The sequence below is a fragment of the Vulpes vulpes genome, chromosome 2 (genome assembly GCF_048418805.1).
Source record: "Vulpes vulpes isolate BD-2025 chromosome 2, VulVul3, whole genome shotgun sequence".
NCBI lineage: Eukaryota > Metazoa > Chordata > Mammalia > Carnivora > Canidae > Vulpes > Vulpes vulpes.
In genome coordinates, this window is record NC_132781.1 from 7,657,334 (window position 1) to 7,671,438 (window position 14,105).

Sequence of the window (14,105 nt, forward strand, 5' to 3'; positions counted from 1 at the left end):
AACAGAAGGAGGAACAGGCCTGCAAGGTCCTAGAAGGCTATCCATTGTAGTCTGGATAAAGTCCAAACTCCCTAGCCTGGTCCACAGAGCTCTGCATCATATGGTCCCATCTAACAGACTGGCCACATCTCTTCTCATGCAGTTCTTCCCCCCACCCAATCCCCCTTGGCCTCACCTGCTTACTTTTAGTTCCTCAAATATATTAACATCTTCCTTGCCTCAGGACCCTTGTACGTCCCACCCCCTTTGCCTGGAACTCTTCCTTCCCTTCTTCACCTAACTCTTTTTTTTCTTTTTTTTTACTTTATTTATTTATTCATGAAAGTTGCAGAGGGAGAAGCAGGCTCCATGCAGGAAGCCGGACACGGGACTCAATCCCGAGACTCCAGGATCACGCCCAGGCCAAAGGCAGATGCTTAACCACTGAGCCACCCAGGCATCCCATTTCACCTAACTCTTAACCAAACTTTTGGGTTTTGAATTAAATATTCTCCAGGGAAAGCATCACTGGTGAGGTCCCTCCTTTGAATGCTCCTAAGTCAGTTTGTACTATGCCTTTATGGTAGTGGCCACTACTGTTACTCAATGGATAGGTGCATATTTCTGAGTTTAGTATTTGCCTCTACCACTAGACTGTGCCCTCTGCAAAGACAGGGGTCCTAATTTGTCCAGTGTACTGCTATACCCCCAGAGCCCAGCTCAGTAGCAGGCAGATAGTAGGTGCTCAGTAAATAAGTTGGAAAACCTGAAAATAAAAAAGCTTGGCTAAGCTCACCAGTAGGATGCTGGCCTGTGATGGTCTCCAGAGTTGAGAAGAGCAAGCCACATGGCAGGGATGGATCTGGCAGCTGGCCTTCTGGTAAAGTGTAGAAAAGAGCATGAGCTTGGTTCAGAGTGTTGGCCAACAGCTCCACTAATGAGCAAATCTGGGCCTTGATGCTGGCACCTATGAGAAGAAACCATCCTCCCGTAAACAACTTCCTTTAGTAAAGTCAGAACCAGAGTACACTCTAGGTGCCTCAGTTTCCCTCAGCTCCTCCTCCATTCCCTTGTTTAAGGATCACATTTTGGAAAGAAGCCAAACCCACCATGGTGTGGCTGGTTGAGAAGTTTCTGTATAGCTGCCTTTCTGGCCAATAGGAAGTCTGTTAGGGCTTGGCGTGGAGAACTCTCTTCTAAGAGCATTATAGCACACAGGGCCTCAGCTACAGCTTGGTCAGACACGGCCTGGCATTTGAGCAGCATCTTACTTTCATGCAGAATAGTTGACCTAGAAAGATGATGACAAAGGTCAACAGGGAATTTTTTACATCTTGGGAAGAAGAACCTTGGTACATCCAGATGGAAGACACATTCCATAAGCCAGTTGTGGTGAAGTGTGGCCATCCTCAGAGCAGATCTTTATGCTGGACCCACTTACCGGAAATGGCTGGCTGCTGCTACCTGACGGATGAGTATAGGGAATCGTGAGAGGACAGGGCTATATCGGGAAGTAGAAGAATCCAGCTGGAGCAGGTTGTGAAGGTGGCAGCAAAGCAAATAGAGCTGTGTGGCGTGAAGATATTGAGAGGCCTCCATCGAGCTCCAGATCTTCTCGGGAATTTCTAAGAGCAGCTTGATCTGGGCAGCCATGCTGTAGAACTTCTCCTGGGACGGCTGCTGTGGCTGCAGGGAAAGGCACAGAATGAAGGAAGAAGAGCAGACCAGTGCAAGACCAGTGTTTGGCAGGCTTGGGGAGAAATGTGCGGGTACTGTAAGGTACAAAGCTTTTCTTAAGCCCAATTCCATGCCACATGGCAAGCTCTCAAAGTTTAGTGTAGTAGAATTACTGGAGTCAGGAGTGCTGTAAAATCCCGCTGGATTTTGCTCCCAGTGGGTGCACCTGTGCTCAGTCTCATGGAGACACACAGTTCACCTGGTCATCTCAGTCTGGTTATCAGCGACCCTCCATATGTCTCCACAGCACGGAGCCCTATGGACCACTACTCAAGTGAGCTTTCTCCTTCCCTGTTCTGATGTGCAGCCTCCCTACATTTGCTCCTGCTTCTTTGAGTGCATGATGGACTTCTTTATTACTTGTCCATCAACTCTTCATCTGGTGCAGTCCACCCTCCTACTCCAGGACTATCATCCACCACTACCACGTCTCATTTTTAGTCCTCGCCTCTCCCAAGTCCCAGTGGAGGCTTTTCTGCTGCTGCCCTGCTAAGTTTCTCTGCCATTCCATCATCAGTATGTTCAAAACTAAATTCATCTCCCTACCAAAAATTTTAGTCATCTGACCTCCGTAAGTACCTTGGCATACCACCACTCTGCTCCCATGTTCCAAGGAGATTCATATCCTCCCGACGGTTCTGTTACCACTTCCAGGAGTCTAATGCAAGTCCTTAACATCTCACACTAAGATTAATCCAAAAACATTCTCTACCCCTTCCAATCTATCCTTTCCCCTTTGCCTTCAGATTAACCTTCCTCAAATGGCATTTAGATTAAAAAAAAAAAAGGGCATTTAGATCATATCTTTGCTCAGTTCTAAAAAGCTCCTCAGTTTGGTATCTTGGCCTGGTGGTCACAAATTTCCTGTCTGTCCAGTACTTTCTTCCAGGGGCCCTTCAATCCATTTGTTCTCATGTGTAGGAGAGGGGAAGAATTTCATCCCCTAGAGCAATATCTGGAGACATTTCTGATTATCGGCACGGGGAAAAGGGGTTGATACTACTGGTGTCTGGTGGGTCGAGGTCTAGAGGGATGCTTATAAACATCCTGCAACTCACAGGACAGTCTCTACGACAAAGAATGATCCAGCCCCAAATGTCAAAAGCACCAAGGTCGAAAACTCCTGCTTTAATCAAGTTGAATACCTGCTTTTCATACTCCAGACATGTATTCCAAATCTCATGTCATGAAGGCCCCTCCCTAGTGAGGAGGACTCAAACCTCAAGTGACTTCCTTTGGAAATCTTATGGTAAATGTCCATAATTATTTTGGAATTACACATTATCCTAAAATACTTTCTACTGTTACTCTGAATTGTTGCCACGGACTGAAATTCCTGGACTGGATTGTAAGCTCCTTCAGAGCAGGAACTAGGGGGCTTCTGTTTCTTGGTGCCTGAACGCAGAGGGCACTCAAACTTTTGTGGGTCTGCCTGAGAATAAATCAGATAAAACAACTATAGAAAAATAATTTTTAAAAGTCAGGCACAGCCCAAGTTAGCTTTTAACTAAACCGTGAAGCGTGACTCCGTTACAGGAAAGGCTGGCCACCTAAGAGGAGGCCTGTACAAATGCACAGCTTCCAGGGGAGCAGGATGGAGGAGGCCTCTCGTTGCAAAAACTGTGTTGTGTGAGCCCTGCCTACTGACCCAGATTCTCCCCTAAAACACATGTTGTATTAAAAAGTTTCAAACCGGGGCAGCCCTGGTGGCTCGGCCGTTTAGCACCACCTTCAGCCCAGGGCCTGATCCCGGAGTCCCGGGATGGAGTCCCGCATCCAGCTCCCTGCGTGGAGCCTGCTTCTCCCTCCGCCTATCTTTCTGCCTCTTATGAATAAATAAATAAAATCTTAAAAAAGAAAAATAAGATAAAAAGTCCCAAACCGGAGCTAAATTGTACTTTTGCAAGTTCTTCCCCCAGGTGGTGAAGAGCGGATTCCAAACCTTTCCAAACCTTTCTGCCTCCAGGGACCCTTCCACTCGGGTCATCCCTAAGTCAACAGTCTTCAGAAATAATGCAAAATGCTGCTCCAGTATTGGGATGTACTTAGGGCCGAATCCTTCCACACCAGGTCTAATTAATCATTAGGAGAAAAAAAAAAAAAAAAGGCAAGCTAAGTCAACAGTCTTTAGAAATGCAAAAATGCAAAGTGATGCTCCAGTACTGGGATGTACTTAGGGCTGTACTTAGGGCTGAATCCTTCCACACCAGGTGTAATTAATCATTAGGAAAAAAAAAAAAAAAGCAAGCAAGCACTCGGGATAACTCGGCTAGGACGCCCTTGGTTGCCCCCAAAGGAGCATGTTGGCGGCTTGATGACACCCAACAGCTGCCCCCAGAGGAGAGCAGGTCTTTGGGATCGTGGAGGTTGTTCCTGGGAATGGGTGGGACGAGCTGCACGAGGGGACGTCGTCGGCACCGGGGGAAGGTGTTGGGAGAAGTCGGGGACGTTAGGCGGGGGGAGGGGAGGGGAGGGGGCGGGGTGGGGGAGGGGAGGGGCGGGGGGGGAGGCGCCCCCAGGTCCCGCTGCAGGGAGCCCGCGGCCCGGAAGTCCGGCGGGAGCCGCGCGCTGCGGGTGAGCGGCCGGCGGGGCGGGGCGGGGCGGGGCGGGGCGGGGCGGGGGCTGACCTGCGGGTCCCGCGGCGGCCGGGGCGCGGCCGGGCCCGCCAGGCGCAGGCGGAGGCGGGCGCAGTACTGGTCCGTGGCCTTCACGGCGTCCACCAGCCCCTCGGCGCAGCGGCGCATCTGCCCGATGGTGTCGGCCGCCTCGATCAGGTCGCGGTACCGCTCGCCCACCATCTGCCGCAGCTCCTCCTTCTTGTGCTCGATCTCGGCCCGAACCTGGCGCTCCAGCCCGCGGATCTCCTCCGCTCCATGCGTCTCGAAAAGCGCCCCGGGGTCGCGCAGGTCCAGCCGCTTGAGCGCGGGGGAGGCGGCCGCGGCCGCCATGATGGCCCCGTCGGCGTCCTGACGGGTCACTTCCGCCCGGAGGCCCCGCCCGGCGGCCATGTTGGATGGGGGCGGAAGCGCTTCCGCCCCGCTGCCGGCCATGCTTGTTGGGGGCACGTCGGTCCGCGGGTGTGTCTCCCAGCCTCCCGACCGCGCCCAGGGGCTCGTGGAGCTCCAGCAGCCGAGCAGCAAGAGCGCCCTGGCCCGGGGCGTGCAGCCTCCCGGGGCGTCGTTGTGCCCGCGGCCCCGGGCTGCAGTCGGGGTGCCTTGGGGTCCGGGGGCGGGGTCCGGCGGGTCCTTGTGTGCAGCCCGTGCCTGGGCGCGAAGGATGCTCAGATGCTCGGCGCCCGCGGGGGCGCGGGGCGGGGACGCGGGGGCCTGGTTCTTACCAGGACTCCAAGACCCTTTTTTTTAAAACTTAATTTTATTTATTTATTCATGAAGCACCCAGAGAGAGAGGCAGAGACACAGGCAGAGGGAGAAGCAGGCTCCATGCAGGGAGCCCGACGTGGGACCCGATCGCAGGTCTCCAGGATCACGCCCAGGGCTGCAGGCGGCCCTAAACCGCTGAGCCACGCGGGCTGCACCTGCCTCTGTACTTTTAGGCAGATCCCAGACTGCAAAGATCCCCCCCTCCCCCCGCCCCTAAATGAAAACATTCATGCCATATCTCACACCAGCCCCACAACGTACTGGAATATCCTCATTTTACAGCTGGCTAACCTGGAACCCCCCCACCACCCCACCACCAGCAAAAGGATTTAGTCGGGACCACCGTTAACTTTCAAAGCCCGCCCACAAAGTCAACTGAACGTGGTAGGCACATCAGTCTTGCAAAGGAGGTAGAGATATATCCAGTCCGTGCACAGTCCCTGCAAAACGCCAGCTTATGTGCCCACCCGAGTTGCATATGGCTAATAAGGGATGGGGATCCCATCAAGATTTTTCAGTTCCCGGCTTGTGCCTTTTCTGCTTTGTGGCACAGCTTCCTGCAGATTCCCACCAAGCACTCCAGGTGCCAGGTCTGCAATTTACCGTCAGGTCAGCTGCATGCTGTAGGGGACGTTGTGTTGGCGTTAGGCTGCCCAGCCTCTGTGGAATGCCTTTTCTGCATTTGGGGACATCACCTCTGTGTGGCAAGACCTTTTCCAGGGGCCCCTTACAGCCCTGTCGGGAGCCTGTGGACCAGCGATTGACTCATTAGACAACCGCTTGGGACTTGAAACAGAGAGCCCGTGATGTCAAGAGGCAGCAGGGAAAGTGGGGATTTCTTCCTGGTGGTGGTAGAGGTGACCTCTTGCAACATTCACACCCCGGGGGCAGCAGGGGCATCAAACCCAACTGGAGCTCCCAGGTGCGCAGGCTGCTGGTGGCAGCTTTGGGGCGCCCACAGTGAGGCCCTGCCTCAGAATTGATGGCCCAGTGGCATGCTTTGGTTGGGTTCTGAATGCTTTCACTTTCCTTTGTTCCTGTTTGTCCCTTGAGCCTGGTTCTCCAGCTTTCCCAGAGATTGCATGAGCATCTTACTGATAAATTCATGTCTTTGAGAATCAAAATTGGTTTTGGTTGCTTGCCCTCCCGAGTCCCTAACTGACATTTCCTTCTGAGTTACAAGCTCCATAAGAGTTTGGCCGACGTCCGTCTAACAGCCAAGAAGGAGGCAGGTGGAGGCATCGGTGGTGGTGGTGGTGGGGGGTGCCTGGGGGTTTGTATGAGGTGGCTTGCGCTGTGCACACACCTGTCCTCTCAGGTAGAGAAAAGGCCTGCTGGCCGCAGACATCGCCACTTCGGAGTGTGTTCCTAAAGCAGAGCTTCTCCTCCTCTGCTTCCCCAGCCACGTTCTTCTGGCCGCCCTGAAGATGCCACTGTTGCTCTTCCGCCTGCAGAACTGAGTGCCCAACAGAGGCCGTTACCAAACCGTCTTGCGCTGGAAAGGCTCCAGGGGTGGAGGTAATGTGTCCTTGATGCTTTACTCTCTGTCTCCTTCTCCTTTCCCTTTGGCATCAAGGTCCCACGTGCCCCTCCTTCTCTGCATTGTTGTTGTTGTTTGTTTGTTTTGCTCTCTGGCCCTCTGGAGACCAGGGTGGGGGCCAAGAGCTGAGCTTCAGCAGCTGGACAAAGCAAGTGCTGGGGACTGAGGGCTGGGGATGAGAAACTAGTCCTTTCTGGAGAAACTAGTCCTCTTCTCAAGGAGGTGCAAGGAGGTCTCAAAGGGCATTTCGGAGTTTCATTGCCATCATTTTATTTTGGTTCAGGGAGGAGGGTGTGCTATGCGTGGGGTGGGAGGGTGCCGGGAGGGTTTCTTGGTGTCATTTTCTTCTTTTTACCTTAAATCTTTAGAAATAGAAGATATTTAGTGTTTACATTTGAAGAGCTTATGTTTAGATCATCCTGGTTACATTCATCCCTATCTTTCCTCCTCCCTCTGTTAATCTGCTGTTGGTGCCTCTCTTTTTTTCTCTCTCTCCTTTTCTGTCTCTTCTAGTGCAGCCACAGTGGAATTTATTTTGAGCCCCACCTAGGCACTTTGCATATGTTACCTTTAATCCTAACAATAATCCTACAACATAGGTGGTCTCACACTCATTTGTTAGACAAAGCCAGGTTCAGCAGAACCAAGGCACCTGCCTGGGATTACACAGTTAGTCAGCAGCCAAGCCTCCCTACCCATCCTGGTCAGCCTGACTCTAAAGTCCTTGATCTTTCTATTTTGTCACGTTATTAGCTTCAGAGAAAATTTCAGAACATCAAGAGATGGATGGGTCAAACAATTCTGAGCCACATTCAGATGGTGCCTACACTGCTTCCTACACTCTGCTATTGTTTAGGCAGTTTGGAACCCGAGCTGGAGCGTGATTTGGGGGCAGGTGGCACACAGGGTGGTCAGGCCTCGTGGCCAAGCATCTGTGTGCTAGAGGGCTCGCTTTCAAAACCTACATTTGTCCTGACGTGTTTGCTTTCTCTGGCCCCATTGGCATTCTGATTTCGCTCAGTCTGTTGAGGGGACAGGTTTGTCCTTACTTTTTAAATAGAAATACAGAAAGCAAGACAGCATAATGCCTAAAATAGAAGGGTTCTTAAATGGTCTTTGCAGATACCACACGGTCTCCTTCCCTTATGCACTGTGTGGTCTGGCATCTGGAAAGGGTCCGGGACACCATGGCTCACTCCCAGGCAGAATCAGTAAATATTTGCACGAGTGAATAATGTCAGGCATGTCAGTGTTCAGTGTGAAGAGCAAACCTGCAGGACACCCACCCCAGGGCCCCCGATGATGTCAGAGGAAGGGACATCCTCCCACAGAGTTAGGAGCTGGGCAAACCCAGAGAAGAGAGGACGAGTGGAAGAAGCAGGCTTAACCTGGGAATGTTAAAATAAGTTCAACTCCGGCTGCACTAGAAGAGACAGGAAAGGAGAGAGGAAAAAAAAAAGAAAGAAAGAAAGAAAAGGAGAGGCACCACCCACAGATGAATGGAGAGAGGGAGGAAAGATAGGGGAATCTGATCCAGCAAAGGACAGACCAGGTCCGTAAAAGGGACAGGAGGCCGGACTCCACATCGCCGCCTGGTGGGATTTGGACTTTGGCTGTCAGCTCGGGGCTGAGATGCCAGTGCCATAAAGGGCCCGATGCAGTCGTCTTGACGTCTTATCTTAAGAGCCACGTTCATCAGCTGTGTCTGCCGGGGCTGACATTTGTAGTGGAAGGGGTGGTTGTTTGACTTCACTGTTTGCAGATTCCTGAGACTCTGCCTTCGACAAATAGCCAGGCAGGCATCACCCCCGATGAAGGAGCCTGGACGTCTGGGCTACACACATTCTCAATACCTTGACCGAACAAAAAAAGAAAAGGTGGTGGAAAGGGGGTGGAAACTGCATGCGGCACGTGTGATGTGCTTAATTAGCGTGTCATTGGATGCTCCCTACGTTCACTGGCCCCGTGCTGGATGAATAGGGAGGGCCCAAAAGATACTTGATTAACAGTTGGTGACTCTGTAACAGGCTCAGACTTCTTTTCAAGTCCCGTATGTTGTCTTTTCCCTTCCCCACCTTCTACCCTAGCTGATGAGCCTCTCTGGGCTCTGTAATGGTGTGAATGTCCTCTTATTAGATCCGCTGAATCTACCAGCCTGAATGTATACTTAGACCTTCCACCTGTTGTCTTGTTACAAAGAAACAGTGTTCCTGCTCCCTTGACTTCTGGATCTCGCTTCTCACCTCTCAAAGGCTTCACTTCCTTCTCTCTGCTGTATCATTTCCCCCCAGTTCAGCTGGATCTTCCCATCACAGGCATCCCCTGCTTTTCAAAAGTTCACATCAGGCCCCTTTGCTTTTAGGAAAGGTAAGCACTGGGTGTTAGATTATATGTTGGCAAATTGAATTTAAATAAAATTAAAAATTAGAAAAAAAAAGCAGACTTCCATTAGTACCTATTTTCATTAACAGAAAGAAACCTGAAGAGGATTTTCACTTTTATGAAAAAAAAAAAAAAAAACAGGTGAAAAGCGCAAACAGGGGCGCCTGGGTAGCTCAGTCGTTTAAGCATCTACCTTCAGCTCAGGTCATGATCCCAGGGTCCCGGGATTGAGCCTCACGCTGGGCTCCCCACTCAGCGGGGGTCTGCTTCTCCTTCTCCCTCTGCCTCTCCCCATTCTCTGTCAAAAAAATAAATAAAATCTTTAAGGAAAAAAAAAAAAAAAGCACAAACAGAATCTAAAGCCGGGTCCCAATAGAGGCAGTGCACTGGAGCAGTGAGAGGGGTGCCCAGCCCCTTCCCCAGAGCACACCCCGCATCCCAGCATCCAGCCGCCGCAGCTTTGAACTGCGTCTGGGAGCATCCAGGCTGTACCTCCACCGGCTTTGTGTGTCTGTTACCAAGATGTGTCCTAAAGTATCAGAAAAGACTAAGGTGATTTTTGGGGTGTGAAAGTGCTCAAAATTTTTTCCATGTGAAGTAATGGTAATTGCTTCTTTTGCTAATGAGAGGTTCTGTGGAACACTAGACTTTCAGATGGTGGGGAAAACCCGGATCTTAAAAACATTCTCTGATGTCTCCCATCTTATAAACATGCTCTGTCGTCTGCACGCCTCTTTTCAGCCCCTGTCCATCTCTCCTCTCACATCAAGACTTCATGACTCTGGTCCCCTCCGGTTCTCTTCCTCAGCTCCACCTGTCGGGGCTTCTCACATCACCACCCCGTCCAGTAAAAGCGAGGAAGGCCACCTTGCCAGCTTTAGCAGCTTCCCAGTTTCTGGGCCTTTCAGCATGGCTGACCCACCCCTGTGGACACTGTTTCCCTCTTGGCTTCTGCGACATGCCCCCCAGGGCCTTCCCTCCTCCCTCACAAGGCACTTCTCGATCATTTTTGCTGGCTCTTCTTCCTGTCCTTGACTGCTGGTGCTGGATGGGCCCAGGCTTGAGCCTTAGCACCAGTCTCTTCTTGGTCCGCGTTCCTTGTCTGGGTGATCCCCTTCTGCCCCCAGGTCCTAAGAGTTAGAGGGTCATTAGGGCCGTGGAAATGGAGAGCAAGGAACAATGTCTGCAGGTGACTCCTGCATTTGTGACTCCGGCCTGAGCTCCTGCTACATCCCAGGCTGCCTCCTTTAGAATCACCACGTGGTCATCTAAGAGACATCTCAAACTTAATGTGTCCAAAATAATGACTCTCTGCCTGCCACCCATCCTACACCCTCCCCTAGTGCATCCCCAGTTCAGGAAATGGCATTCGTGGCTAAGGGACTCAGAACCATCCTAGACCCAACTCTCTCTCACCCTCCACACCCCAATCTAATTACAGGTCCTTCAGACTCTTCTTCCTCCCAAATAGGGGTTGATGAACTTTTGCTAGAAAGAACCAGAGTCAATGGGCTTTGCATGCTCCACAGTCTCTGTTACTATTCAACATGGCCACTGTAGTAAGGACTCAAGACTAGACAGGATGTAAATGAATGGTCATGGCCGCGTGCCAATGACACTTTATTTATAAAAGCAGGCAGAGTGGCCATCTTCAGTCCATGGACCATAGCTTGCTGATCCCTGATCTACAAGAGATCCTTGTCCTTCACCTCCACCGTCCATCCTAGTGCATCTCCTGCTTCAAACCTCTGATGGCTTCCTGCCCTTTGGGGACAGAAGCAGACTCCCATCAAAGACCACCCAAGTCCCTGCATGGCCTCTCCACTCCCAACCATCTACTCCTACCTCACCCATCTTCCTTCTGTTTCATAGACAAGGTGTTGCTAACTTCTCCCTAAGAGCTCCACTCCGGCTGTTTCTTTTCTTTTCTTCTTCTTCTTATCATTATTATTATTATTTTTAGAGAAAGAGAGAGCATGGGAAAGGGGGGAGGGGCAGAGGGAGAGTGAGAGAGAGAATCTCAAGGAGGATCCACTTGGAGCTCCATCTCACCACCCTGAGATCATGACCTGAGCCGAAATCAAGAGTTGGACATTCAACCCACTGAGCTGCCCAGGCACCTCCTCTGGCTCTTCCTTTTACCAGATCTTCACATGGGGGTCACCCCCTCTGAGAAGCCCACCTGGACCACCCCATCTAAAGTAGGAAGAGCTAACATTTTTCAGGGGCTCAGTGAATGTCAGCCACTGATACAGACTCTGAATATGAACTACCTACCTTATTTCATACTCACAGTTTGACAAATTCACAAATCCCTCCAAAATAGATCCTGTTCCTATTTTTACTTTTATCGAAGAGGGAATTGGGGCCGAGGGAGATTATATAATTTGCCCCAAGTCACCCAGGAAGTAGCAGAGCTGAGATGTAAATCAGACTGTCTGGCTCTGGGGCCTGTGTGCTGAACCACCTGTCCTTACTGTCCATGTATTTTCATCAGAGCATCTGTCACCATATTGAGACTTGGTGTTCTTTTATTTGTTGTATTTGTTTGTAGAGTGTCTGCCCTACAGCAAGGAGGGGGAGACTTGGTCTGTCTTTAAACTCACTGAATTCCCAGCTTCCAGAACAAGCATCTGGTAACACGATAGATGCTCACTATGTTTTTAGTGCACGGATGACAGTTTAACTTCGTAATAGGTTAATTTACTGATATGCTGACAAGCCAATAAGTATTCAAAGATCAGTAGCCCCCGGGCACGCACAGCTGCCACCTGAGACGATTCTGCTGCCCTGATATAGTTTGGTGGGACGTTTCCCTCTGGGATACGACACAACTGGAGGAATATTGGGAGGAAGCATTTCCAAGTCTGCCAGGATCATCGTGCCCTGTCTTGGGATTCACACAACCTGAAATTCTAAGTATCAGTGGACGTCAGCTTTAGGACATTGCAATTTCAGGGATTTGGGCCCGACTTCTACGGCTGCAGAGCCATAGAAGGAGCTGTGCTTGCAGGAAGCTGTGCTAGGCTCTGGCTCTCCTGGGTTGGGATGCTTGTTTGCTCGTGTGGTGTCTTGTTTAAGTTCTGCCAGGTAAAGAGACAGACTGAGACTGTCGGCTCAAGACTGGATGAGAGAAGACTCTGGGTCTTTAGACACAAGACAATGTGAAGTTGGGTAGTTACAAAGATAATTTGGGAGCACATGCAAATAATGGGTTAAAATGTATTGAATGGCTGGTTTTTTGATATGCTTTTGGCGTAGGTAGAGGTAGTAAAAGAGTAGCCTACGTGACCTTTACATTTGAGAAGTCGTGCACAAGAATTGGTGTATGTATATACATATATATATTTTTAAAGATTGTATTTGTTTATTTATTCGAGAGAAAGAGAGAGAGGACAAGCAGGGGGAGAGGCAGAGGGAGAAGCAGAACTGCGGGGCTTGATCCCAGGACCTCGGGATCACAACCTGAGCTGAAGGCAGACGCTTAACCGACTGAGCCACCCAGGCGCCCCAAATCAATATCTTACAAAGAGAGACCATAAAATTATATTCTGAAGTGTGAGTGCCCCAGGCAGTTAAATCTTTGGGAGTTAACCACCCAGAGTACTATGTGGTTGGAACTCGAACCCTGGACCACTTTTGTACCACCTAAGCCATCCGATGCACACAACCTGAAATTCTAAGTATCATTTTCAGATACTGAAACCTCCACTGAAAATGGAGGTTTCTGAAAATCCAGTTTATCCTCTTAGGAATTAGAGAGTGAAGGGCAACCCCCCAGGGCCCTTCAGCTCCCCCACCCCCCATACTTAATGTGGAAATTCTCCTGAGCTCCCTCCAGCTGTGCCAGCAGACTGTAGGCAGCTTTGAGGGTGCTGGGGTCCCGACATGGGGGCTGGTCTGTGCATTGACATGCTGGTAATTCTCCACGTGCCTCCTCCCCGCCACCCTGTCCACATTCTGTGCCTTAAGGCGGACCTTTATGGGCTGTCTCACTGGGCCCTCTGCCCCTCTGGCCCTGGCCGAGTTACCTTACAGCTATAGCTCCCAGGGAGTCCCACCTTCCCCATGGCTGCGGCTCTTGCTGGGCTCTAGAACATCATCTCCTCCCTCGGCCCTTGAGCTCCAGGGCTGCTAAAGGCTTGCACCTGCATGGAGCGTCCGGGCGCCTCATCCATCTCTGGCTGATGCCCTTACGCCCACCCACACCTCTGTGCACAGTTCCTTCATTACATTCATTTCAGTTAAACCCCTTTGAGTGTGCCATCTGTTTCTGGCTGGACCAAGAGTGATACAGATGGTTACACACCGAGGATTAGTGGCACGATCCCCTCCTTCTGGTTAGCACCAGGCCCCAGGCCACCCATGGTCTCACACTGGGGGCAAAATGAAGGACTAACTCAGCAATTTCTAACATGTCACAAACTGCTAAGCTTCTAGAATGTTTCGGCAGTATGAGGCTCTGTTTAGGGAGGCGGGAAGTGGTATCCCAGGTCCGTTCTGGAGGAGACCAAAGTTTAGTTAGGCTTGGCAGGGAAGGAAAGCCCCTTCTCCATAAAGGAACACTCCGTGTAGACAGAAGGCGTGTACACCTTATCGGCAGACACACATAATGCATTTACTTTTCTGCTCTGGACCGGCTTTCATCTTGCATCACGTGGCTGGTGGTGGTAGTGCCAGCTAAGCTCTCTACTAATGGCAGGATTAGAAGCTACAGTTTAATATTAGCTAATTAGAAAATGGTCAGTTGTTTAACAACCAAGAAGTTTCTGGTCTTTTTTTTTTTTTTTTTTTTTTTGCTGTGATTGAAGGTGAGGGAAACCTGCTATTTACTGGGTTACCTCTGTGTGCCTGATAACGTGATAAATTATTTAAGATATTTCCTTTGATCCAGACTCTTATGCAACCCTGTGAGGTTCGTGCTGCTATCCCTGGTTTGCAGACGAGGAAGCGTGGGCTCGAGACCGTCAGGTGGAAGTGTGCTGTGGCAGAGTGGTTCAGAGCGCAGGTTCTGGTCGAGTGATGCAAGTTTGCCACACTTCGGTTTCCTCGCCTGTGGAGTGGGTGTTAGCACCTGTGGGAACTGA

General features: G+C 50.7%; 2 protein-coding genes and 1 long non-coding RNA gene across 6 annotated transcripts in view; 2 read left to right on the plus strand and 1 right to left on the minus strand.

Moving 5' to 3' along the window:
- The window catches only part of LOC140597690 (uncharacterized), a 4,309-nt gene extending 1,283 nt beyond the window's left edge, over window positions 1-3,026 (plus strand). Inside the window, exon 2 of the long non-coding RNA XR_011999537.1 lies at window positions 326-3,026. This is a non-coding gene — a long non-coding RNA (uncharacterized lncRNA). The remainder of the gene's footprint in view (window positions 1-325) is intronic.
- Window positions 1-4,732, minus strand: part of COG1 (component of oligomeric golgi complex 1) — a 13,032-nt gene extending 8,300 nt beyond the window's left edge. For 2 of the 3 annotated variants that reach the window (XM_072746720.1, XM_072746719.1), the window contains exons 1-4: window positions 4,344-4,697; window positions 1,421-1,665; window positions 1,089-1,270; window positions 776-946 (exon numbers count right to left, since the gene is read on the minus strand). In XM_072746720.1, the coding sequence (XP_072602821.1) occupies window positions 776-946; window positions 1,089-1,270; window positions 1,421-1,665; window positions 4,344-4,664 (919 nt within the window). In that variant the 5' untranslated portion in view covers window positions 4,665-4,697. Of the gene's footprint in view, window positions 1-775; window positions 947-1,088; window positions 1,271-1,420; window positions 1,666-4,343 lie in introns of all 3 variants that reach the window. The other variant, XM_072746718.1, reaches the window with a different exon arrangement.
- Window positions 4,239-14,105, plus strand: part of SLC39A11 (solute carrier family 39 member 11) — a 410,439-nt gene continuing 400,572 nt past the window's right edge. For both annotated transcript variants that reach the window (XM_072746722.1, XM_072746726.1), the window contains exons 1-2: window positions 4,239-4,290; window positions 6,499-6,614. The gene's annotated coding sequence lies outside the window, so the exon portion shown is untranslated. The remainder of the gene's footprint in view (window positions 4,291-6,498; window positions 6,615-14,105) is intronic.